At 48.9% G+C, this 24,034-nt stretch overlaps 1 protein-coding gene across 12 annotated transcripts in view; it reads right to left on the bottom strand.

Annotated features, from left to right (window-relative positions):
- Sipa1l2 (signal induced proliferation associated 1 like 2) overlaps positions 1-24,034 on the bottom strand; it is a 166,793-nt gene that overhangs the window by 21,862 nt on the left and 120,897 nt on the right. For all 12 annotated transcript variants that reach the window (XM_020176659.2, XM_074056867.1, XM_020176655.2 and 9 more), the window contains 7 exons: positions 22,970-23,244; positions 10,970-11,227; positions 9,451-9,534; positions 7,934-8,034; positions 5,933-6,036; positions 3,898-4,286; positions 6-230 (listed from right to left, as the gene is read on the bottom strand). In XM_020176659.2, coding sequence (XP_020032248.1) covers positions 6-230; positions 3,898-4,286; positions 5,933-6,036; positions 7,934-8,034; positions 9,451-9,534; positions 10,970-11,227; positions 22,970-23,244 — 1,436 coding nt within the window. The remainder of the gene's footprint in view (positions 1-5; positions 231-3,897; positions 4,287-5,932; positions 6,037-7,933; positions 8,035-9,450; positions 9,535-10,969; positions 11,228-22,969; positions 23,245-24,034) is intronic.

Here is a 24,034-nt window from a genome sequence, read left to right as displayed (position 1 = left end):
CTTACCCGGGACACTCGGTCACTTCGGGCTCCTCAGGTGGCGGACTGCCTTCTGACTTCTTCCAGCCGATGACATACTTGTTCGCTGCCCCTTGTCTGTGGTAGGACTTGGACATGGAGCCGGGAACCTGCTGACCGCCGTTGTGAGACACAATGTAGACTTTGGAAGTATCCAGGGACCCACTGCTTTTGGAACAGTGGGCTGAGGGGCTTCCCGAATGGTGAGAACCACTGAGAAGAGAAAGAAAAGCAGTGACACTGACAGACTCAGCAGTGTGCTGCACGATGGCCAGACATGGCCGTAGATCTGGTCCCAGTCCTCCACCGGGAGCAGCGCTGGGCTTGGAGATGCAGGGCAGCCTTCCTTCCACCGCGTGGCTTGCTGGGAAGCCCACTCAGGGGCTCTGGCAGGTTGTGCACCTGTAGGAGGAAGGAGACTGAACACAGGACCGGGCAAAGCCTCATGGCAGAATGGACAACACAGGAATACTGGCGCTTCAACACAGAGAAGGCGTCGATGGTGAATGAACAGCTGTCACCAGAGAGAGGCCACGCACACCATGACGGAATGTCAATACATTTTTGCCAGAGGGGCAGCAGGGAGCTATGACAGCCATTACCGCTGACCAGCCAAGACCTGGATTGGAGGGTGGGTGCCTGCTGTGGTGGGAGTGAACGTTTGGCACCATCCATGGCGGTGTGGACTGCAGAGGACATGACCTGCCACTCCTCTCCTAAGTGTGCCCCAACTTAAATCTCTGCACCTGTGGCTGGGAAGCAGACAGTGTTGATGAGAGCATTCATCTCTGCCATTCCACAGCAGCAGCGGTTGCAGCCTAACTCGGGGTCAAGGTCACACACACTGCTGTGATATCCAGCATCTGTGTAGGTTACACTTCCCCTGTACCAATCACGTATCATTGAACTGGCGTAGTGAATAATGATAGCATGATCATGAAGCCTACACGTTTTCTATTGGTTTTATGAAAGATAGTTTTTAAATTTAAGACTTGACTAAAAATGTCTTTTATCCCAGTAGTAAAATATTTTAAAGTAAACACTAAGAACGGAGCCCATCCAACCAGAGAAATGGCACAAATCTGTGTTTAGTTGCAGTAACAACATAGAATTTTTCTGAGCAGTCACCAAACCTTTTAGAATGTTGGCAGTAAGTGCTTCACAAATCTTTCCCTTCTAGACTGAAGTCGGAGTGGCACTGCTAACTCCTGATCATTTGTACTGAGGATACAATGACATGACTTGGCAAACAATATGGAGAATGTGGATTTCACTTTGCAATACCTTGATTAGACCAATGTAAACACCAATTTGTGTTCCAATTGTGGTTGCTGAATTAGAGGACGGGAGGCAGGAGGAAGCAGGCTGGGCTGTGTCCTGTGTCCTGCTCCTTCCACTTATCCTGATGTATAGCATGTGCTACAGTGTTTACGTGTCCTCTCCTCCTTACCACAGGCCTGGAACATGCCACGCACACACACTCCCTGTCCACTCATTCCTACTGACTGCTGGGGTGGACATGTGTTGGTGTGGGAAGTGGGGTCATTTGTGAAAACCCAAAATTGGAGAGCTGAGAGGACCCCAGAAGCTGACCAGCTCTGACATCCTGATCTGGGACTGGCTGGCCTCCAGCTCTGCCCATGTCCTTGGGTTTTTATTAACTAGATCGATCAGTGGGTATCAAGTGCTCTGCTATTTCCTCCTTCACTCAGCAAGTCCCCATGTGGCCCTGTACCACATGTGAGAACACAGATGGACAGGACAGGCCGGGTCTCCATGGCCTTCCACATATGACAGGAAGGGAGATAAACAGTAGGCACTTGTGACGTCACTAGAAGGGGGGTGAGGAGGAAGTGCGGACCTATGATGGGGACAGAGTGCCTGGGGCAGGGGGTGATGCTAGCCAGGGTGGTCATCTACTTGGGTCGCTGACTGAGTTGCTCTGCTCTTCTGATACTTGGGCTACTCTCAGTGACAGCCTGGATCCCTGAGTAGTGGACCTTGGATTAACGATGACCACATGCAAGTCTGACCTGGCAGAAGGGACATGCTTCCCCAGCCTTGACCTGGCATTTCAGTTTGCCAAGTCACAGCAGGGCCCCATGCTCCAGGAGCTAAGTGTATGCTCTAGGTTTTATCCTCGCCCTGCCCCCTGCCCAGGCTGCTGGGCAGACAGGAGGAAGCACTGCAAAGATTCCTCTTAACGACCGAATCCCGCGCTGAGCCCACACTGCACGTGGAGATGGCTTCAGAGCCATGGTCAGCTAACAAGTGCAGGTAAAGGTGGTCAGTGATAAACACATTCACGCAGTGCCTGTCATTTCCTCTCAGCTGTTCATATGTTCAGATTACAGCAGGGGAGACACAAGGTCGACTGGAAGGTCAACACAGCACTTCTACATGCTTTCCAAGCCTCTCACCCACTACGCGAGCCAAGGGCTAAGGCACTCACAATGAGCTCGTCAAATGCCTGCACATCTCTCTCTACCTGTGAATGAACACATGCTCCGGAGGGGTCCATGGGAGATTTACTCAGCAGTAACACAGAACTTCCTGTGACACCGATTACGTCTGTCTGAGAGGGTAGAGCGAAATCACTGGCTACAAGTGTTCTGAACTATGAAAATGATGTGAGAAGTTTGCAGAATCCTAAGAGGGCCAGTCTTTAGCTGTTCCTAAAATTAGATGGGAATAATTCTCATAACTAAGTTCACTGATAGTCCTTAAGTACTATTTTAGCTTAGTAGTGTATTTATTTTAAGTCAAATTACCACCCAGGACTGCTGAAAAAAAGGAGGAATGCCCACTTTGAAAACAATCTCCACACCTTTTCCTCCCTCTGTCCCAAAGACATATGACTGCCAGTGGGCACTGAGGATTCCGCACTCTGGGGTTTGCTCCTCTCTGGCTCACACAGTACTTGGTTCCCTCTGGGCAGCTGCATGTTTTGCCTGCACTTTTGTTCGGTCTATGGATAGAGGCCCAGTCTTGGGAAATCATTTGAGTTTCTGGGCTGGGCGGAGTCTTCACAATTCTGAACTTTTTGATTACATGAGCCAAAGTCCTCCTTGGTTGTGTGTAATTGGTAACACAATGGCCCTGGGTAACACTTGGTGTCCTTTAGCACTAGTTGGGGAGGACAGAGAGGACGAGTGAGAGGTGAGGCACATATCAGTCTGTCACCATAAACTCCAGGGGCAATGGGAACCATCCCCTGGAGAGATGGCCACTGTAGTCCCTAGGTCCTGGTGGACTATCCTGCTATGGTGCACCTGACTCTGCCCAGCAGTGGAAGCAATCTGGGAAGCCAGCAAGCGACTTGGAGCCAAGTTAGAGAAGGTATCTGAGACAAATCCTGTCCATAGACACATAGGATGTGTGTATTTACCTAGACTTTAAAAGTGAAGGCAAAAATCACAAATTATGAGCTTTAAAACCAACGTACAGATGTAACCATGCATTACACCTCTGCACCCAGAATACAGCTCCCTTAAATTTAGCTCCTCTTTATCCAAAACCCAATTATCAAGACAAACACACGGTCACAGCTGCACAGGTGAGCGCCAGTCTGCCCTGCCCTTGCGCCTTCTCGCTTCAGTCTGCAGCTCGTCCGGCTGCAACTCTTCTCCACAAGGTGCAGGGGACAGTCTGACAGAGATGCCACAGTGAGTATCCCTATTGACTTTCCTCTCATATTCAAAGAAAAATCACCAGCACAGTACTTAACACGCACACCTTGACCACTAAGATTTCAGAAAGCAGCACTTCCTCTGAGGTCAGGCAACTGGGCACGCAGTGACAACAGGCCCCAGGCTCTCCCTGTCCCTGGCAGTGAGGGTGCAACAGCTGGAGCAGGCGCAGTTGGGAGCATGTGACTCACCTGGAATGAGACGATATCTCGCTGAGGTCACCCATGCTCCCGTTGGCAGCGTCGCTGGTGGAGATGGCAGTGGCGTAGCCATGCATGCTGTACATCGGGGCTGGGTCGTCATCGGGTCCCGAGATGTCGGCTGCATCGGCCCACTGCTCGGCCCGGCTGTGCATCAGGGACCGGCTGCCTGCCAGGTGTACAGGGCCGAGGATGGCAGCTGGCAGACATGGAGCCGTGTCGATGCCGCTGTCCGTGGAGGCCCCTTTGATATAGGTCAGCCCCAGCAACTCGGGGTCCATCAGGTCCCCTGAGCCAAAGTGCTTGTCATCGCTGTTGCTGGATGTGTTACTGGACAGCGTATTGCTGCTGGAGGGGCTGGAGCAGCTTTTGTCTCCGAGCTGGAGAGGAGAGAGGAGCAGAGAGCCTTTGAGTATGTCCCCACTTGCTGCTTCCTGCCAAATGCAGAGCTGCAGCCAGGGCCTCACCTGAGCCCCCCCAGTCCTTCCTCTGTGTGGACAGTGGCAGAATTCTTTTCTCCAGAGCCTGGTCACACAGAGGTCCTGCTTCATAATCCCACCCACACCTCAGCGAAGTGGGCGCCTTTGCTTTAAGCCTTTGTTCAGTTGCTGTTACGTGAAGCACAAAGGGTGGGCCACAGTGCCATGGGCGGGTTATGGAGGGGAGGTGGGTTATGGCAGGGGGAGGCGGGTTGCGGTGGGGGAGGCGGATTATTTGGGGGGAGGGGCACAAGAGGAGGGTGGCCATTCGTAAAAAGATGCTTCTATGACAAATTATGGCACCAGCTCTGGGTCTAGGGGAGAAGAGTCAGGTGTGAATCACAAGGGCAGACACTGGATCGGTCGCTTGACCCTTGCACTGCTTAAGGTGCCACCTGGCTCCTATGCACACCACAGAGAACAAGAAACAATTGGCAGTGAGGAGGCACCACGTGGATGTGAGCCTGCAATCAAGCAAAACAACATCCTGAGGGCTGAAGAGAGGGGCTATCATTACAGCAACTGGTCTGAAAAAGACTCAGTGCTGTGGGGTCCATGGAAGACAGAGGCAATCAGAACAGAATAAAAGTCCCCTACGGTCCAACATGCTCAGATAGACATGGCCCTCAGCATGGCCTGGAAAAGCAGAAGGACTCTGGTCATAAGAACGAGCCCCATTCCACATGATTTCAAAATGGCATGGCCTCTTTTCTTCTCATTCCATCCCATCAGATCCTCAGCAACCCGGCCTATTAGTTGCAGGCTGATCTCAGCCTGTGCCCCCGCCCTGCCTCCCTGTGCTGGGACCACAGTGTGAGCACCACACAGGTGGATATGAGTGGACCTGATTAATGCTGACTCAAGACCAGGCCACAGCCATAGTTGCAAGAAGCATCACATGTTTGCTGGGGGACTATGGGAAAGCTTGCTGATGACAAGCTTGGGAAGAGGTGAGAACCTGATTTGGGAGCCTGTAAACTACTTCAACCTGCACATTTTCAAAACTATTTTAACACATTGACTTTATTTGGAAACAGTCAACCAAAAACTCCTCTTTCTGCATTTAACTGAAAGTTCTGTTCTCCGAGGCCCAGTCTCCTCTGGGGCTCGCCTCCCAGCATGTGGGAAGGTGGGAATGGCCTGCGGTGTGGCTCTCACACCACTCACTGTCAGCAGGCTGCAGCGTGGTCTCTGTGTACCTGGTAACTGCACAGCTCCTTGACCACATACATGGCTTTAGTTTCTGTTTCTGTATCAGGTGTGAAGTGGGATGAAGTGTGGGTCAAGATTTCCTAACTACCACCAAGGACATAGAGGCTCATGCTGAGGTCTGGCCTTGACTTTGCCAGTGATCTCTGTGTGACCTTTCTGTGAGGTCTTTTATAAATCAGTGGAACCAAAAAAATCCCTTATTTCATTTTTTCTTTTTTAATCTCTTCTCTAAAAGCCCTATGTGATGAGCACTGCCAACAGGCAAGCTACAGGTATACTGAGATGTATCAGCCAGTCCTGGCTAAGCAACAACAGGCCGAGAACCAAGGACTTACATGAGAAAGCTTATTAGGGGAGTCTTTGCAGCTGCCATCTTTCTGCAGGGCTCTTTCTTTGTAGGAACTCAAGTGTTTAGAAGGTGGGCCATGCCATTTGGTTTCTGTTGCACAAAGAGAGGAGAACTGAGTTCCCAATTTGCAGTGTTAGCAAGAGTAAAGAAAAACAGAAGTCAAATAAATGGTCTGGGACAAATGAGCAGGATTGTGATTCTAGGTCTTACAGTTGCTACCAAAGGATATACTAAAAGAATAGGTACAACCACTCCACAGAATAAGTCTTCTATTTCCATGGTCATCACAACCACAGCCACCTACAGTCAAACACAGGCATCCACAGCCAACCATAGCCACACAACAACACACCAACCACAGCCACAGCACAACCAACTACAGCCATACTGCAACCAACAGCCACAGCCATACCGCAACCAACAGCCACACCACAACCACCCACAGCTGTGCCACAACCACCCACAGCTGTACCACCACCACCCACAGCCACACCGCAACCACCCACAGCCAGACCACAACCATTCACAGCCACACCACAACCAACCACAGCCACACTGCAACCATCCACAGCCATACCGCAGCCATCCACAGACAACTATAGCCAAGCCAGAACTAATCATAGCCACACCACAACCGACCACAGCTAAGCTGACCATAGCCACTTCAAACCACCCACAGCCACCACAGCAAAACCATAACCACCCACAGCCAACCATAGCCACATCACAACCATACAACTAACCATAGCCACATCACAACCATACAACTAACCATAGCCACACTGCAACCAACAGCCACACCATAACCATCCACAGCCATACCACAACCAATCATAGCCACACCACAACCACCCATAGCCGCACAACCACCCACAGCCACACCACAACCATCCACAGCCACACCGCAACCATCCACAGCCGTACCACAACTACACACAGCCAACTATAGCCAAGCCAGAACCAATCATAGCAACACCACAACTGACCACAGCTAAGCCTACCATAGCCACCTCAAACCACCCACAGCCACCACAGCAAAACCACAACCACCCATAGCCAACCATAGCCACATCACAACCATACAACCATAGCCACACTGCAACCAACAGCCACACCATAACCATCCACAGCCACACCACAACCGACCACAGCTAAGCCTACCATAGCTACCTCAAACCACCCACAGCCACCACAGCAAAACCATAACCACCCACAGCCAACCCAACATGGCCAACAGCTACACTGTAATTAACCACAGCCAAGCCAAGTGTAGCCACACCACCACCAACCACAGCCAACAAAAACCACTTTGCAACCACCCACAGCCAGTCATAGCAAGTCAACCATAGTCATACCACAACCAACCATAGCTAACCACAGCCATACTACAGCCACCCACAAACACTCCCAGCCAACCATATCCAACCATAGCAACACCACAACCACCCATAACCAGACCATAGCCAACCACAGATAAGCCAATCACAGCTACACTACAATCAACCTCAGCTACACTATGATCAAACATGGCTACATCACACCCACCTACAACCATCACAGCCAACTATGGTCAATCACAGCTATACTACAACCAATACAGCCACACCACAACCAACCATAGCCACACCATAACCTACCACAGCCTCCCACATCCAGACCCACAGCCATCCATATCTACCCCACAAATACCAACAGCCACTCCACAGCCTTCCACATCTACTCTACAACAAACCATAACCAATCAGAGCCACCCACAACCACATCATAGCCAACCACAGACACACCATAACCTACCACAGCCACCCTCATCCAGACCCACAGCTACCCATAGTCACCCCACAAATACCACAGCAACTCCTCCTACATCAGGAGACCCAGATCACTCCAGCTTGGTCCATACCAAAGGTGGCTTCAGTGGATGACCAAATGCATGATGGAGGGTGAAGGAAGAAGAACAGGGAGGTCACTCCCTAGGGTTCCTTGTTACCTGGGTGCCTGCCTCCTTCCATGACTTCCTCACGCTCCCTGGCTCCATCACACTCCAAAGCACCTGGGCCCTGGTGCTCGAGCAGCAGAGGGGACGGGCACCTGGAAAGAAGCTGAGCTAAGTTGTCCCTTCTTGCCCCACAACTGCCAGCAGGCGACAGAGTGCTAGGCTTCTACAGGGGCTGAGCAAGGGGAAGCCCTGGCAGGAAAGTTTTCTGGCAAATGGAAATACAGTATCTTGGCCCCACCCTGCGAGAGAAGCTGAAACCTGAGGAAGTGGGAGATCTAGTTCTACCATGGAGCCAGTAAGGGAGCTTACATGACAGCCTTTCACAGGTAAAGACGGCTTGCCAACAGCAGGATACTAAAGGACTGTCTGGCATCAAACACCGCCCTGTGCTATCAGGAGCTTGAGGCTGATTAGTTTGCCTGGTGCCTAGTACACATGGCACAGGTACGTCTGTATGCTAAGTTTTTTAAGAAAAGAAAACAAGATCAACTCTAGACTACATCCAGGTGGGCTTTGTTTTATGGAAACCTAAAATAGGAATGTATAACCTTAGGAAAGGAACAAATCAAATGCAACCCATCCACATTACAATGTGATCCTTATTTATAGAACCTAGGTTATGATCCTAGGTAACAGAAAAAGCCAGGAAAGCTTTTACCATTTACACAAAAACAACAAAAAAGAACACAAAACAACAAAAAGCTACCCCCCTGTGCTCAGTATGTAACTTAATTTAGAAAAATTACTTGACATACAACCTTAAAAACCTAAGGTGAGGAATTCATGTACACGTATCTACTTCTGAGCCCAAACCAGAGATGGGGTTCCAGGGGTGAGCTCTGCCCTGCACCTGGGAGGTGATGCCACAGCTTTCCTCACATCCATGGCCTCCCATGGATGGCCTCCCTGCCCACATCAGCGCCCAGCTCCTAAACACTGTGGCGTGGAGCTGTACTCTAGGCCCTGCTGCTGGGGCAGACCACCTTGAGGATGTCACACAAAACTTCTGCTCTTTTCCTCCCAGAGGCTGTGGACCAGTGACTCTGCGTTCATTGAGTCCTCAGGTTATGGCTGAGCTGCTGGCTCCTGGAGACCAGCACACAGGCCAGGGCTGTGCCCAGCTAAGTGTGTTGAGACCCTCACTGCTCCTCCAACAGGAAGCAGAGATGCCTCGAACGTTAACTCCGTTTCTCTGATTCTGAGGGGCAAATTAAGTCAGGGGGAAACTCCCAAGGGCCTCTATCACAGAGTCAGAGTCCCCAAATCCTTAACTTCTATGTTCAGAAAACCTTTCCTTATTAAAAAGAAAAAGTAGGCTCAGAACACAGACCACTGAGTACTGTCTACACAGAAATGGAGCTCTCTGACCTGGACCAGCCACCTATGGGAAGCATGCCTGGCACTTTTTACATCCCCACAATGGTCTCGTGTGTAGCATGTGGACCGTGAAACTTTTGAACGTGTCACGGCTTCCTCCTGGGAGGCAGAAAGGCAGAACAGAGCAATACCCGTCATATCCCACTTGCGGTCTCCAGGGTCCGCTCCCGCCGGGTCCTGGGTCGCTGGAGGATGACTGGTTGCTGGGAGAACTTCTGAAAGATGGACTAGAATCATTATCAGTGCACTGGGCCAGCTTTCAGGCATCCAGTGGCCCTGGCTTCTTTACCAACAAACTCAGTGTGACTATGTCACAGAGAAGGAAGGAAACACACAGCATCACCAAATAGGCTAAATCAGAGAGAAACTGAGTCAGCAGTGCCCTGAGCCTCCAGTGTTTATAGTTGCCATTTGTCACAGAGGAATGTGCTCGGAAAGGCATTTGCTGTCTAAACTTAACTATCACCTGTCACACAAAACTTAATGCAAGTCATGGTTTGGCTCTACACCTAAAAACTATGTGTATGACACAGCTGAAATTTGGCAAAATCATTTATTTCCACACAGCTATTTATCTCTTCTCAGACATGTTGAAAACTCACTTGATGTCGATGTGTGTGTCGTGCTCCCTCCAAGTTACCAGAGGCCTCCTGGTTTTCCCTGAAATTCATTAACCTCCACCTAAATGAGCGGGGAGGGGAGTTCTGCAGACCCCTTCTTTTGGGTATGACTGGCTGTGGCTGCCCCTTGTTCTGTGCACATCTCTGAACATGGAGAGCTCATGGATCCAGATGAGTCTCACGCAAGGAGGCCCAGGGCCACAGTGACTTAGTGTCAAGAGAAAGTATTCCTGCCTCTGCTCTGGAAGGGTGCACTAGAGAAGGCAGAGGACAACCATGTTGTCATCTTGTTAATTCTGTTAGTACGTCTCTAGGCTTCCTGGTTGCCAGGCCTGGCTCTGAGCATTTCACCTGTAGCAATGCATTCGGTTTCAGAGTGCCCTGCTGAGGTCTGTATCACTGTTACATTTATTTGCCAGATGAGAAAACTGGAGTCTCAGAGAGAAGCGACAGGCCCAGGGCATGGCACAGCAGGTAAGCTAGAGTCACGACCTTGCTAACAAGCCTATCCAATCAGAGCCTGCAAGCTGTCCTAAAACTATTCTGCTCCCTTAACACAACCTGTGCAGGCTGGGCACCCCTTCATGTGAAACAGTGCGTTCCTTCACCAAGGGTCATTTTAGACTCAACTCACTTTGCACAGGAGAAGGGAGAAAAGCAGAGTATTGATGGTGGCAGTGCTTCAGCAACACACCGCTTGCGTAGGGGTGACGGGATTTCATTTTACTTTATTTGCAACCAAACATGTTCATGCTTTTCCAGAGACACCTGCAGAAGAGTTCTGGGGTGTCTTCCCTACGATGGTTTGTAGGGTCAGTACTGGAGGGCGGGTGCCTGGTGGCTCCATGTGGGATCAGGAAAAGAGTGGACTCGGAGTGTCACTGGGTCTGAGGCCCGTCCCGTGGCCCTGCCTGCCAATAGTTCAGAGCAAGTTTACCCAGATGCTGTTAGGACAGTAAAAGGCCTTTGCTACACTTTGTGGCTCTGACCCCACCTTTCACGGGCTGTCCTAGGAATGGTGTGGCATTACCTTGTGCCATCAGGCAGCTTCCGGTCGAAGGAGGTGCTGCGGGGGATGGCAGCCTGGGCCTGCTGCAGCAGTGGCTGGCACTGCAGGCGGTCAGGTGTGCCGGGCACGGGTGAGGCTCTGGAGACAGGCTGCAGGGCAGGGGTGGGCACGCGGTGCCACGTGGTGTTCCTCCTGAACGGGGTCTTGTACTCGCAGGGTGTGCCCTCGCTATCCAGCTTGTATTCCACCATGGGGATCCGACACAGCTCTGAACACCCCCTGGTGAGTCAAGAAGAGAAGGTGAAAAGGCATGGTGTTGGTGAACTATGGGCCTGGCCCGTCATGGCTTTACTCATAGCTGTACCCAAGGCCACACGGGGAGCTGCAGTGCTTCCTGATCTCAGTTTGATTTTATAATAAAATAAGATCCCTGGGTGTTCCTAAACAGTTCAGGTCCTCTTGTGCCAGCAACTACAGATCAGGTACTAAAAGACCACCGTGGCTTTCCTGAGACTGATTCACACACTGCTTCACACTGCTGATGAGGAGGTAGGGTGGCTGCCAGTGTGACTGAGGGCACAGGCACAGAAATACTCCACTCCCTATGTGGGGAGCTACTGCTTCCAGACCCCGCACCAATGGGAAGGACTGGCACCTCGTACAACAGGCCTCTTGGACACTGACGGCTGTTAAGCATTTTAAATGCACAGACACTGAACACCTGCTCAGAGCCATGCAGCCGGACCACAGCTGGACATGGCTTACAGTCCTGCCCACAGAGCCAGAAACTGGACACGGCACAGCAGCCCGGGGAGCTCGCAGGGGTAAGGCAAATGCTCCTTTCTTGTTTGTGGCGACTGTTACATGTGTGCCCAAGCTCGTCACGCTATGTCTCTGAACACATGCAGGTCACCATATTCAACCACCTCTCCATTGAGGATTAAGAAAACCCTTATGAGATAGGACAGCAAAGCTTCCTTCTGCCCACTCTGTGCTGTAGGGGAGCCTCTGGTTAGGGCAGCACGACGGTGGTCAGTCCATGTAGGGAAGAGAAGCTGAGCTGGTGGATCCTAACTGCTTTCTCTGTCTTTCCCTGGTTCTAGTTCCTTCTTACTACAAATCCACAGAAGATTTGCCTTCTGAAATCTTTTTTTGGTGATACTGGGGTCTGAACTCAGGGCTTTGTGCTTGCGAGGAAGGTGGCTTTACTGTATGAGCCATGCCTTCAGCCCTTTTTGCTCCGGTTATTTTGATTGGGTCTTGCCTTTGGCCCAGGCCGGCCTGGATTACAATCCTATTTTATGTTTCACATTGTAGCTGCTATCATGCCCAGCTTTTTTCCGTTAAGATGGGGTCTTGTAAACTTTTTTTTGCCTGGCTTGTCTGAAACCACAATCTTCCCAGTTCCAGCCTTCCAAATAGCTGGAATTACAGGCATAAGCCACCCGCACCTGGCTGCCTTCTGAAATCTTGGGTGACCTTGACAGGCACTGAGTTTCCCACAATCCTCCAGGGCTATGTGGCTACTGAGTGTCCCCCAATCTATGAGTGCTGAGCACATGGACATGGCGAGTGGAACAGAGGAAGAGTGATTTCTCATTCACTATTCAAATTAAAACTGATACTTAGATTCATTTTTTAAAGGTATGTTTGGCATAACCTGGATATGTCAATCTGCTTTTATAATGATAAATTTTGTGAAATCTAAACACAGCAGGTACTCAAGATAAGCATTTGCCATCCCAGTGGAGACAGTGTGTAAGTATACAAAATGTAAACTAGTGCACTGTATTTAGTACTTACTGGATATTGTATTGGTGATATTTTGGGGATATTAAATTAGAATATGTTATTAAAATAATTCCATCTGTTTCTTTTTCTTTTTTTTAATATGGCTACTGTAAGCTCAAAAATTACATATTTCTATTGGACAGCTGTGCTGCAGAGGCACCTGTCAATCAACAGACTGGCCTGCCCACAGTCCCCGGCACCTGTCTTATCTACTAACCGGCTGGTCTATTCTGTGGCCCTGCTGGCATCACACTTTCCAATCTGGTCCACATCTTGGCTCAAATTCCACCTCCTCCATGAGATTTGCTAACTCTGGTGACTAGCACAAAGATGAGCAATGCTGATGCAAACTTGAAAAGAGGCATGCGTCTGTACAGGTGCCCTGGGTGGACTCAGGTCCAGGGACCATGGAGGGTAGCTGGCCCTCAGTGGTCACTTGGCCTGTGAGAAGACACCTTTCTGATGTAAGCCATACAACTGCAGGAAGCACCCAGCCCTAGCTTATGATGGCCTTGTCTATACAATCCAGGCTGGGTCAATCTGATCAGGCCTCATGCTTTTGGCTAACTGGCAGGTATCACCGCTAGGCATTTCAGTCCATGTCCTGTCTGTCCAGATCTTTGCAAACTTCTAGGACAGACCTGAACACCTTTAATGCATACACAGAACCAAGAACACTGAACACGGGTGGCAAATAAACTTGTCACAGATTTTGAGTGCTTCTGTTACACAATGTCAACAGGTATTTACAACCACAGTAACAGTCAGGAATCAGAGGAACAGGTGATCTGTTCTACTGAGTTCAAGAAATGTGAAAAAGAATTAGCAGACCTGTCTGTCACAGACCAGGAAAGCCTGGTGTCCCATCATGTCAAAGGCAGAGGTGGCTTAGGTTGCCATGTCACTCTCTGAAACCCTGCGTGAGTGCCATCCACGTGCTCAAATGATTAGCTAGGTACTCGCGACCCTTTGGTCTAAACACCAGCATTTAAGTCACATTTCTCTAAGCCCCAAGTCAGCCTACACAGCCACATGTACAGTAAAGACTGGAACACGGGAGGCAGGGGAGGTCCACTGAGAGGATCAGGGCCATCGCTCACTGACCGCGCTGGTCTAGCCCTCAGCATCCGAAGCCGGCACTTCTCCCTCACATTCCAGGTCACCATGAAGAGCTGCTTAACATTCGCACTCTTAGAAATCTGCTGTAGTAAGGCAGAGCTCTTTTCAAGAACGTACTTCCAGGGTACACATGTAGCACATATGAAAACTGTTCAGACGCTTTCGAAATCATCACTGAAGCACAGGAAACACAAACCACCTCCACTGTGAACAAAACATGGAGGCTTCCAAGACTAAGTCACATATGCAAGTTTGGCAGGTGAGCAGGACAGCAATAGGGGTTTAACAGGGCCCAGGAGGGTGAAGCTAAAGGTGTGCAGTGGGAAATACATGGGAGGCAAGGCTGTTCCTTGCACAACCCCAAGAGGCTCAGGATTGGGAAGCACCACGCACGGCAGAAGGTCAAAGATGCGGGCTACTTAGAAAACAAGCACTGAGCTCGGCCCTGAGGTCACAGAAGGGCTCACTGGGCCTCCCTGGAAGGATGCAGCCTGCAGGCCTGAGGCATGGGGAATAGGTGGGAAACAGGGAAAGACAGACCTAGCATCAGTTCCTCCAGCTTCAAAGGTGAATGGGGACTGTGCTCCAGGCAGAAGACAAGTCACCATGTCAGTCACCCTGTCCCTGCGGGGAAACCTGCAGCCTAACTGGATCCTCAGAGAATGACAGGGACCTCTTGACTTAAAAACATGGGAGCTAAATTTAAAAACATTTAACAATACAGCAGAAAGGAAACTGAGAAAAACAGGAGAAAATTAAAGTTGAATCCAAAACAACTGTCCACCAACCACAGGCACCAAAAAGTGAAGTAAGAAATACTACAAGAAAACTCCCAGAACTAAAAGATGCATAAAACTAGATGGAAAGGATCCAGAGGGTGGCCAGCACAATGAATGAGATCGATCCACTGAAGACACTGTCACTGTGGAATTCTGACTTGAGTTCTTCAGCTGGAGGAAACCCACACAAAGGAGTAGGCAAGGAGCTCCATTCTCTGCAGCCATGCCGAAAGTGTAAAATACAATTTTAAAACCCTGGATGAAAGTTATTTCTGATCTCTCAAGAGTGCCTGGCATGGGGACACAGACAGAAAACCAAAAACAACATCCGGATTTGTGTCTTGGGAAACTGAGTGGGTGGCGGGGCTGTTCACTGAGGGTGGAGGATGCGGAATGAAAACCTCCTCTGTGAGCTGGCAGAGTGGCTCAGGTGGTAGGGTGCCTTCTGCCTAGCAGGCACAAGCCCCTGAATTTACCCCAAGTACTACCAAAAAAAAAAAAAAAAAGAATTCCATCAGTGGGTAAGGAAGATATTCTCTGTACATCAGTAAACTTCAGTTCTTAGCTTTTATTTTAACTATTTCCTTCTCCCAAAGCAAAATTCATTTCTTATCTAGTTTACCTTTCTCTGGATTTATTGGATTTGATAGTTCATTACTGGTCAAACTCACTAAGTACAGATTTACATTGGATGGCATTCTTTAAACAGAATGCCCTGAAGCGCTACAATTTTTACTCGTGAACCTGTGCTTTTCCAGTTAACTGGACACCTATCTCTCAGGAATACTCTCTTACAAATGGTCAAAGAACCAACAGAAATCCTAACTATGGGATGATGATACCAGACACCCAGGAACCCGCTCCTATCTCCCCTTCACCTGTGCTGAGTAAGCACCGGCTACGCAGGTGGTTTGGAGCTGTGGGTCCCCAAGGTCATTGCAGTCAGAGAGGATCACTAGGGAGACCGTAATGGACTCCACCAAAGTCAAGGTTCTGGAGTTATATTGGGATGAGAGGAATGTGAACCTTGAGCCCTGTGGACCAAAAGGCAGCTTGCCTGGTCTTCAAGTTCCTCTGGTTTGATGTGGAAGAGGAAGAGGGAACAGGAAGACAGATGAGTGAGTGGTCTGCTTAATTCACCTCCATAGATGGTAGTATTTAATAAGACATCGTGACTAATATTTTGAGAGTGCTGGCAGAAACCTGTGCATGTGTTGGAGTGAGAAGGAAACAGGCAAATAATTTACAGTCTCTTTTTGAAAGTCATATATTTAAGGTCTTGTAAATGGCAAAATCAGCCTTCGTTTGATCTAATAAAAATGACCTATTCTCAAAAGAATGGTTTTATCTTAAAATCTGTATTAGCTGTTAGTAATGGTGAGGAGCTGTGTTCTGCATTATTTCTACCACCAAGTATCAAATGGCACTGACTAACAAAAGCTCCCAAATCTGGTCGAACTTAGCTCTGCCCCTTATGAATGAGCAACTTCTTCAAGGATGCAACCAAGTTTTAGGGAAACCGGCAGAGGTGTCAAAGGAGAATTACACCCCAGCCACAGGGTCTACTTGCTGTTGCACTTACAGAGGTGGCCCTGCCTCGCTCGCCCACTCCCTAGGTGGTGGTCATGCAGGACTGCAGGTAGGACATCCCACTCCTCCCAGTGTCTGCCTGCTATGGAGGGCACATGGCAAATACCTCTGGCCCAGCAAGGAAGGGCCAAGGGAGACCCAAATGGACCAAAGGCAGAAAGACCACCTAAAAAAAGAGGCTGCAAATCCTGTGTGTCACTAAACTTAAAGAAAAGACCCAAGTGTTTTATTTTCCTGCACAGTACAAAAACTCAGCTTACCATCACACATGCACTGGGCTTTCTTCAGACATACTGACTCAGATCTAGGGATGGGAACAGCACAGCCAGTTTCTGACACAATCTTCAGCTTGCCTGCAAATGGGAGACACTCAAAAACGCTGGCTAATGCTGCACGGTCACCTTCGTGTGAGCACACAAATTTTCTCTCTGCTCCACAGCAAATGCACATATCATCGACTCGCGTGTGTAATTACCATGCCCATCAGAACTGCCACTTTACGATTTCCTCTTTGTTCCCATCAGGAACACCTGGCACCAAACTGACCTCTGTGAGTGAGTGTGGCACAGAAGTGTTAAGACTTTAGACATTGCCCCAGAGACAGAAATAGAGTCGTAGAGGGCAGGCCAAGGTTAAGTTATAGAAAATGCACAAAGACCTGAGAGACAGCTTCACAAGAAAGAAGCCTGTAACAAATAGGCAGTATTACTTTTGGCTTCTACCAAAAAAAAAAAGGAGAGAACCAATAGTAAACACACAACACTCACATGAACTTCCATGGAAGTTCTACCTGGAACTCGATGTTTATAGGGTTCTGGAGTCCCCCTTATCTGCCCTCACCTATAGAACAGTGTCTGTCTTGTCAGATGCTCTTTTCCTCTTAATGAAAGTATGACACAGACTTTGTATTATGCTACTTAAAAACTAAGGAAGAAGGAAAGTAGGAGAATGGAGAGTTCAAAGGAAGAACACAATCCTCCCAGAAAAGAGAGAGGTCAGCTGAACAAATCAGCTGCACCAGGTAAGCCATGGACTATGCTCAACCTTGTGACTGTAACTTGGCTTTCCACTTTACCTGACTGTGTCATAGAGCATCTTAGACTAAACCTGGTCACCTTCAAGTCACACATGCTTCAGGGCTCTTCTTCCCTCCTAACCCACCACCTCACCTCACAGCCTTCCCTGTTTGGGGTTTAAACAAAAAGTTGTGAGGTACAAAGGAAGTCTCCATTGTTCAGAAGAAAGGTCAGGAAGGCCGGAAGGGAATGCCAGAAATACTACATCAGGTCCTGACTCCAAGGTCAGTGATTGTCACATCCCAGAGCCTTTGTTTCTCAGAAAGCCACCCAAGAACACTTAATGCAGCCCCCACGACAGCTGTCATATTTCCAGGAGATAATAAAAGAATCTTGGGAAGCAAAGCATAGTCCCTCAAATAAATTACCTGCTTCTTTTATGTTATGCCCTTTATAAAAGAACACTTTCACAGCCCTAGGAATTAAAGTAATCACTAATATTTTAATGTCTATTATACTAACAGCCACTAATAGCAAAGAGATGGTTTTCAGAACCATCCAACAAGGTGACAGGGCTCACTGATGTTCATTCATTGAGTCACAAACTACTTCTGGTGCAGGAAGAGTGAGAATTTCCTGCTAGACTGCTGGCTGTGAAGGTGAGGGCAGTGTCAGACCTGGACCAGGCACTAAATGAAACAGTAGTTCACTTTTCAACAAACTTCCTTAATTTATAGATGGAAACAGACACATGGAGACTACAGGTAGCCAGAGAGACACCTAGATGACAAACCCACTTGACTGGCCCTCTGAGGAAAGGCCATGAGTTGAATGGGTGTGTGTCATGCAGAATGGGAAGAGGCTGTCTGGCTCTGAGCAACTCCTCAGTGGCTGTCCTTTCCTTCCTCTGCCTCCCCAAGACCTGGCATAGAGTCAGGCTCAGAAAGTCCTTGCTGAACCGAGCCACTTCCTTTTTCTTTCCTTAGAAAGGCTGAATGCAGGAATAAAATTCTACTATACAGTAATAATTTAAAATTATACAGAGAAGATTCCCAGGAACTACCTGATGAACAGGTGCCTATGAGGGGAGTGTCCAATGGCCACCCATTACCAAGGCCATGCACAGCCTGGTCAGCAAGAAGCGGCTCATGCCTCACAGTCACACTCTGTGTTCCTTTCAGGGGCAGGAACAGCCCAACATGCAAAATGTAAAAACCATGGGCTCTAGAGTACAGAAGGGAGTGTGAAAGCGTCCTCTGTATTAGTTTGAGATCCTTATTGTCAAATAGAGTGTTTGCGAAAACATTTCAAGTAGCCAAAACGTGAACAGGAGTACTGTGTTTTTGAATGGCAGGCTACAAGGAGTCCAGGAAAGTAGAGACGATGTCTGTCATGCTAACAGCCAAGATTTTGGCACAAACTAGGTAAGAGTGAGTGAAAATGAATAAATAAATGCAGGCAATTCACCTGAGCACCTGTAGCCCCTGCTGTCACTGCAGGGAAGGGTAACTGGAGGATGTGGGAGGAACTCAGAAGAATGAGTGTACATCAGTTCACTTTTATAGCCTTAGGTCCTGGATTGTCTTGACATTTCACATGAGAATTCATTACTGGAGGGTCCAAAAGGTAAGATCAGATATAATCCAGTTTTTATTATCCGTTCAGATAAATTGGCACTGCATGATTTAACACAGCATATCTACCCCCAACACACACATACACACACACACACACACACACACACACACACACACACACACACACAGTGACACACTGGCTTTTTCTCCTGTTCCTATGTCCCCATCCCTCTTTAGGGTGTTGAACAATCAGGCAGTGGGCAGCAAAACAGAATTTTATAGAATGATAAGAGAACAACCATTAGGCTAAGAGAACTTGCACGGTTTTGCATTATATAGAAAAATGTCTTGGATAATCCATCAACAAAGCACCAAAAACCACACAAGATGGACACACTGCAGCAAGGAGCTTCATTTCCATTTTTATTGGGCATATTTACCAAATCCACTCGCCTTGTATAACAACTCATGCAAAATTCTGATGAGTTGTTACTTCCTATATCAGCCTTTTAATGTTGTGCTTTCCTTAAAATGACACTAACAAAATGTCAGTCACCACCCCTTGTAAAACCAAGAATGATCTTAATTAAGCATCTTGGGCAATGCAACTCTTCTTCCTGTCTGTCACAAAGGCCACTGCTAGGGCAGTAGCCATGGCCTCCTCTCCTCTATCTTCCTCCTCCCCCTTCCTACCTCTTCTCCCTCCCACCACTTTGGAAGCTCATTTCTACCTGAAGAGTGCTTCTAGCCACCCACTGGCTGGAAGTGAATTTACTTCAGGGTCCCATCCCCAGAAGGAGACTGCCTCCCCGCCCCAATAAACCTTCCCAAGGGGTCCTCCCTGCTGGAGCTCCCTGCAACGCCAACCAGGAAGCTAAAACTGGCTGGTCTTCCTTGTAAGTCTGAAGCAGCTGGACAGGCCTCATCCCGGGCTGGAGAAAAGGCCTCAAAATGCAGGTGGCTTTGATGCACCATAAATACTTTCCTGCAGAGGACTCCATTCAGTGCATCGGAGTCTGAGCCATAAGTGGGAGTCTCCTGACCCCAGGACAAGTAGAAGCCAGAGCTATTGAGTGACAGGCCTGGGCTGCTGACAGCAGATGGGCTCCCTCCAAGTCACATTATTTCCTCGCTAATATTCTGCAAAGCTAATATGGAGTTGATGGAGGCAAAAATGAATGGAAGCATTTTCGCCATGCTTCTGAAGGCTAAAATGCCATGCAATTAGTCAATTTGGTCAGTTTTGGAGTCCATGTGGCATTTACCTTAAGGACAACTGAATAGAAAAAAAATCATACACACATACACACAAATGCAGTTATCTGTTTATTTAAATGAACTTACCTCCCTCCTTGACGGACCCTGAGAGTCAACTTGTGAAAGAAGGTGGAGGCACTTTTCCATGCCACAGATCAAATGATAGTTATAGCTGGAGGCACATTCTTGTGTGCTTGGCATAAAGGTTTCCTTTAAAGAGTTTTTAAATGAGTCAAGAGCTACCCACTTCCCCTCTTAGCCCCTAAGTGGGCCAGGCTGTAGCCTGCCTGCTTAGCATTCTCAAGGCCTGGGGTTCATCCCTAGAACACTGAACACAAGCAACCAAACAAAAAGGGCCCCTCTGATGCACACTGTAGTCTGAAGCCCAGGCTGGGGCCGCAGGGGACCTCCAGCTACAGAGGCCCTGACCACAGCAAGCACTGTTGACAGGACCCAGATAGTCGCAGGTGAAAAACCCAGAAGTAACACAAACACAGATTGAAAACATTTACAAATTCAGAGGCACAGAAATATGGAAGACTGAACTGAAAGAGTTCTAAATGACGCACGCTGGGCCTACGACCCCATGGCTTGCAGAACTGTGGACCAGGCACTGCAATGGCGAGGTTACATGGTGAGGTTACAGCTAGGCAGACAGCTCACCCTACTCCTGCTGGCTAAGGCGCAGTACAGAAGAAGCTTCTTTCAGATTAACCGGGAGGAAAAGCCACCCTAGTACTCAGGGAAGGACATTAGTGACACTTCCAGGAAACAAAGGCCAAGGAGATAAATAAGAGAATTTGCGCCTCAAAGGATTGACTGTATGTAGGTCACGCAGATAATGTTTTAGAGGAAAAACATGTTCTTGGGGGAAAGACAATAGCTAGAACCTTCACAACGTAGTTCTTGTTTATTTGTTTTAGCTGAAAGACAATTCAGTATTTCTTAGGGAATTCTGTTCTTTGAAATTATATGTTCCAAATGACAGACGTAATGGTAACTTCATTGCTTTTATTAACTAGATGTCTCAAGAGCTTAAAGAATTTCTTACTGAGCAACAGTAATCAAACCTAAAAAGCAGACAAGAAAAGTTCTTGGTTAACCCAAAGGAAGGACACGGCAACATTTTTGCTCCATTCCACGGTAATCAGTCTCTAAGACAGATGGAAGACTTCATTCTATACTAACAGGGAAAAAAAATCTCACTATACAGAGACCTTTCTAGGGATATTCCACCCTCACAATAATAGGAATTTCAGCTCCTCAAGCCTTTATTCATAAACATACTGAGCAAACACAGGAAAGGCAGCCACCAAAAGTCAGGCTGGGAACAGCTCAGTGGTGGAGCACTTGTCTAGCGTGTGCAAAGCCCTGGGTTTCATCTCCAGCACTGGGGCAAAAACCAACCAAATGCAACAAAATGATGACTGAGGATAGGAACACATGGTAAGATTAACAGAAAGAGACATTTGCAAACCTTGGAGCCTTACCCATAGACTAAGTTTGTTTTCTCACAGGTCACAGTTTAGAGCTGATCTATCCACAAGGGCAGTCACTAGCCACACATGGCTAATTAAATCTAAATTATTTAAAATGAAAAATTCAGCCACATTTCAAGTGTGTGACAGCCACATGTGGTGTGGGCCCAGCACATATGCAGAATACGCCATCACAGAATGTGCTACTGGGTAGCCCTGGTTTGAAGGACAAACAGATGGAGGAAGGAGAAAGGACACCCTGGAGTCCCAAGTCTAGAAAGCGAGCACAGCAGTCCTGCTGTTCCTGAATAAGAATTTCCTTTTTCTTTCTTTCTTTCTTCTTCTTATTTTTTTTTATGGGACTGGGGTTTGAACTCTTGGTTTCATGCTTACAAAGCAGGCGTTCTACCACTTGAGCCACATCTCCAGTCCAATAACTTCCTTTTTAATATGAAGGAAATTCAAGTGGACATTCTAGAGTTTTCTGTAAATTAAAATGTGGGAGCACTGATTATGCTGGAAGGTTCTAAGTGCTTTAAGACATCACCTTATGTAATCTTCATAAAAACTGTATTTAACCTTCATGTCACAGATTGTGAGGGGGCCTACAGAGAACACGAGTCACCACAACCAGCAAAAGAGACCCTGACCAAAAGCCTCCCCCATCACTCTAAAACTAGTGTTCTGCAGGTTGCCTGCAGGAACCCAGCTGGAAAGGGCAGTGGCCTTACTGGAGACACCCCACTAGACCTGTCCTACAACCTGGGTCCCAGGCTGCAGGTGCCACCTTCTCAACCCATCTCCTTCTCCTTTTGGTCTAGTATTTTTGTGATTCTGAACATTCTTATTTTCTGTTAGGGACTCCTGTCCCTCCCCTGCTGCTGTGCATCTCTCAGCTTCCCAGCCCCGCCATTTCTTGAACCATGTTTCTCCTGACAAGGCTTTATTATTCTGTGGGCCTGCTAACACCTCTGAAGCTTCAGTTTGCAAATACGGTAGTTGCTACAGAGGACGTCTGGTGTCTGACACCCCTTTGGACACACAGCACTATGGCTTAGGCATCTTGCTAATCACGGATGACTTCCTGTTACAGAAAGAAGCTGAGCTGTGCGTGCTACGGAGGGCTGCACTGGACCACAGGCTGTGTACCTGCAGACCCTGGTTTCACTGGCCAGTCCTGCCCCTGCCCTTCCCCTTGGTCTACAGTAGCTCAGCTTTCACGGGGTCAGCGTCCCTCTAAATTCCTCAGAAAGTTACAACTTGTCACTTAATACACGACCACCTTTCCCAAGTTCTTTCCATGTCTCTAATGGCTGACATCCCAGTGACCTGGCCACGGGGGCCCTGCAGAAGGCTCAGGACTACCTCTGGCTCCAGTGGCAAAGGAGGAGGGGCTGCTCCCTCTGGTGCTTACCTCCTGGGCGAGCCGTCGTCGTGGGGCTGAATGATGACCACCTTGACCGTCACGGAAGTCCGCAGCAGGTCAATCATCTGCTCGTGCGTCAGCGTGGCCACGGCCACTTTGCAGATCTCCACAAGGCGGCTGCCCTGGCGCAGGCCCGCCTTCCACGCAAAGCCAAAGGGCTCCACGTCAGCCACAATGCCCTCGAAGTTCACGTGGAAGCCGAGCTGGCCTAGCCCGTTCCTCCGCAGGGTCATTTCTACGGTCTCGCAGCCTCTTGTCACTATCTGGGGGGAAGGAGACAGTGAGAGAGGTCCTCGCTTTCCATCCCCAGCTGCCACAGGGGGCTGTCAGAGACCTGGAAACAGGTTCTATGTCAGCCCCTTTTCCTTCAGCCCTCTGGCCACTTCTCTGCCCAAGTGGCAAGGCAGGACCTTTAAATAGACTACAGCACAGGTGACCTGGGCAATAGGTGCACACACACAGTAACAAAAGCACCATGCTGGTCACTGCCCAGAGGCCCACTGATTCCTGACACAGGAGCCCTGCCTTTCCTTAGACACACTGACAGGGACCTCCTGAGCTTCACTTGGGCTCAGCCAACTCCCTCTGCTCCCTTTTTCGGTCCACCAGCCTGTGGACATCCTGTTCTGCTCGCTTGGGCCCCCTCCTGGGAATGACTGGCCATGCCAAGCCAGTCTTCCTTGACCATCTGCTGATAGGGCACTGAGCAGGACAGTGCTGGTAGGAGCAGAGGGACCATTTGTGCCTGTGGCCCTCTCTCCTCCTCCTGTCCATCCCGTGGGCCAAGGGCAACCGCAGGCAGAGGCAGCTGCCTGGCGCATTCCTTCTGGAAGAGAGGGAGTCCACGCAGCCCTGGGAAGAGCATGAAAGGAATGGGCTGGTTTCACTGCTCGCGGGGCTCCAGGCTCAGTAATTAGTCCATGTAGCCCTCTGACTTCAAGGCGCTGACTAAACAGGGCATACAGCACCATGAAAGAAAACACGGCTCATTAAACCCCATTTGAGGACTCTGACTTCACCTTTTTGTGGGAAACTTCAAGCTGGGAGGTATCA

Source organism: Castor canadensis, chromosome 15 (genome assembly GCF_047511655.1).
Source record: "Castor canadensis chromosome 15, mCasCan1.hap1v2, whole genome shotgun sequence".
Lineage (NCBI taxonomy): Eukaryota > Metazoa > Chordata > Mammalia > Rodentia > Castoridae > Castor > Castor canadensis.
The sequence above is the reverse complement of the archived record's forward strand: the minus strand, read 5'-3'. Positions and strand labels throughout refer to the sequence as shown.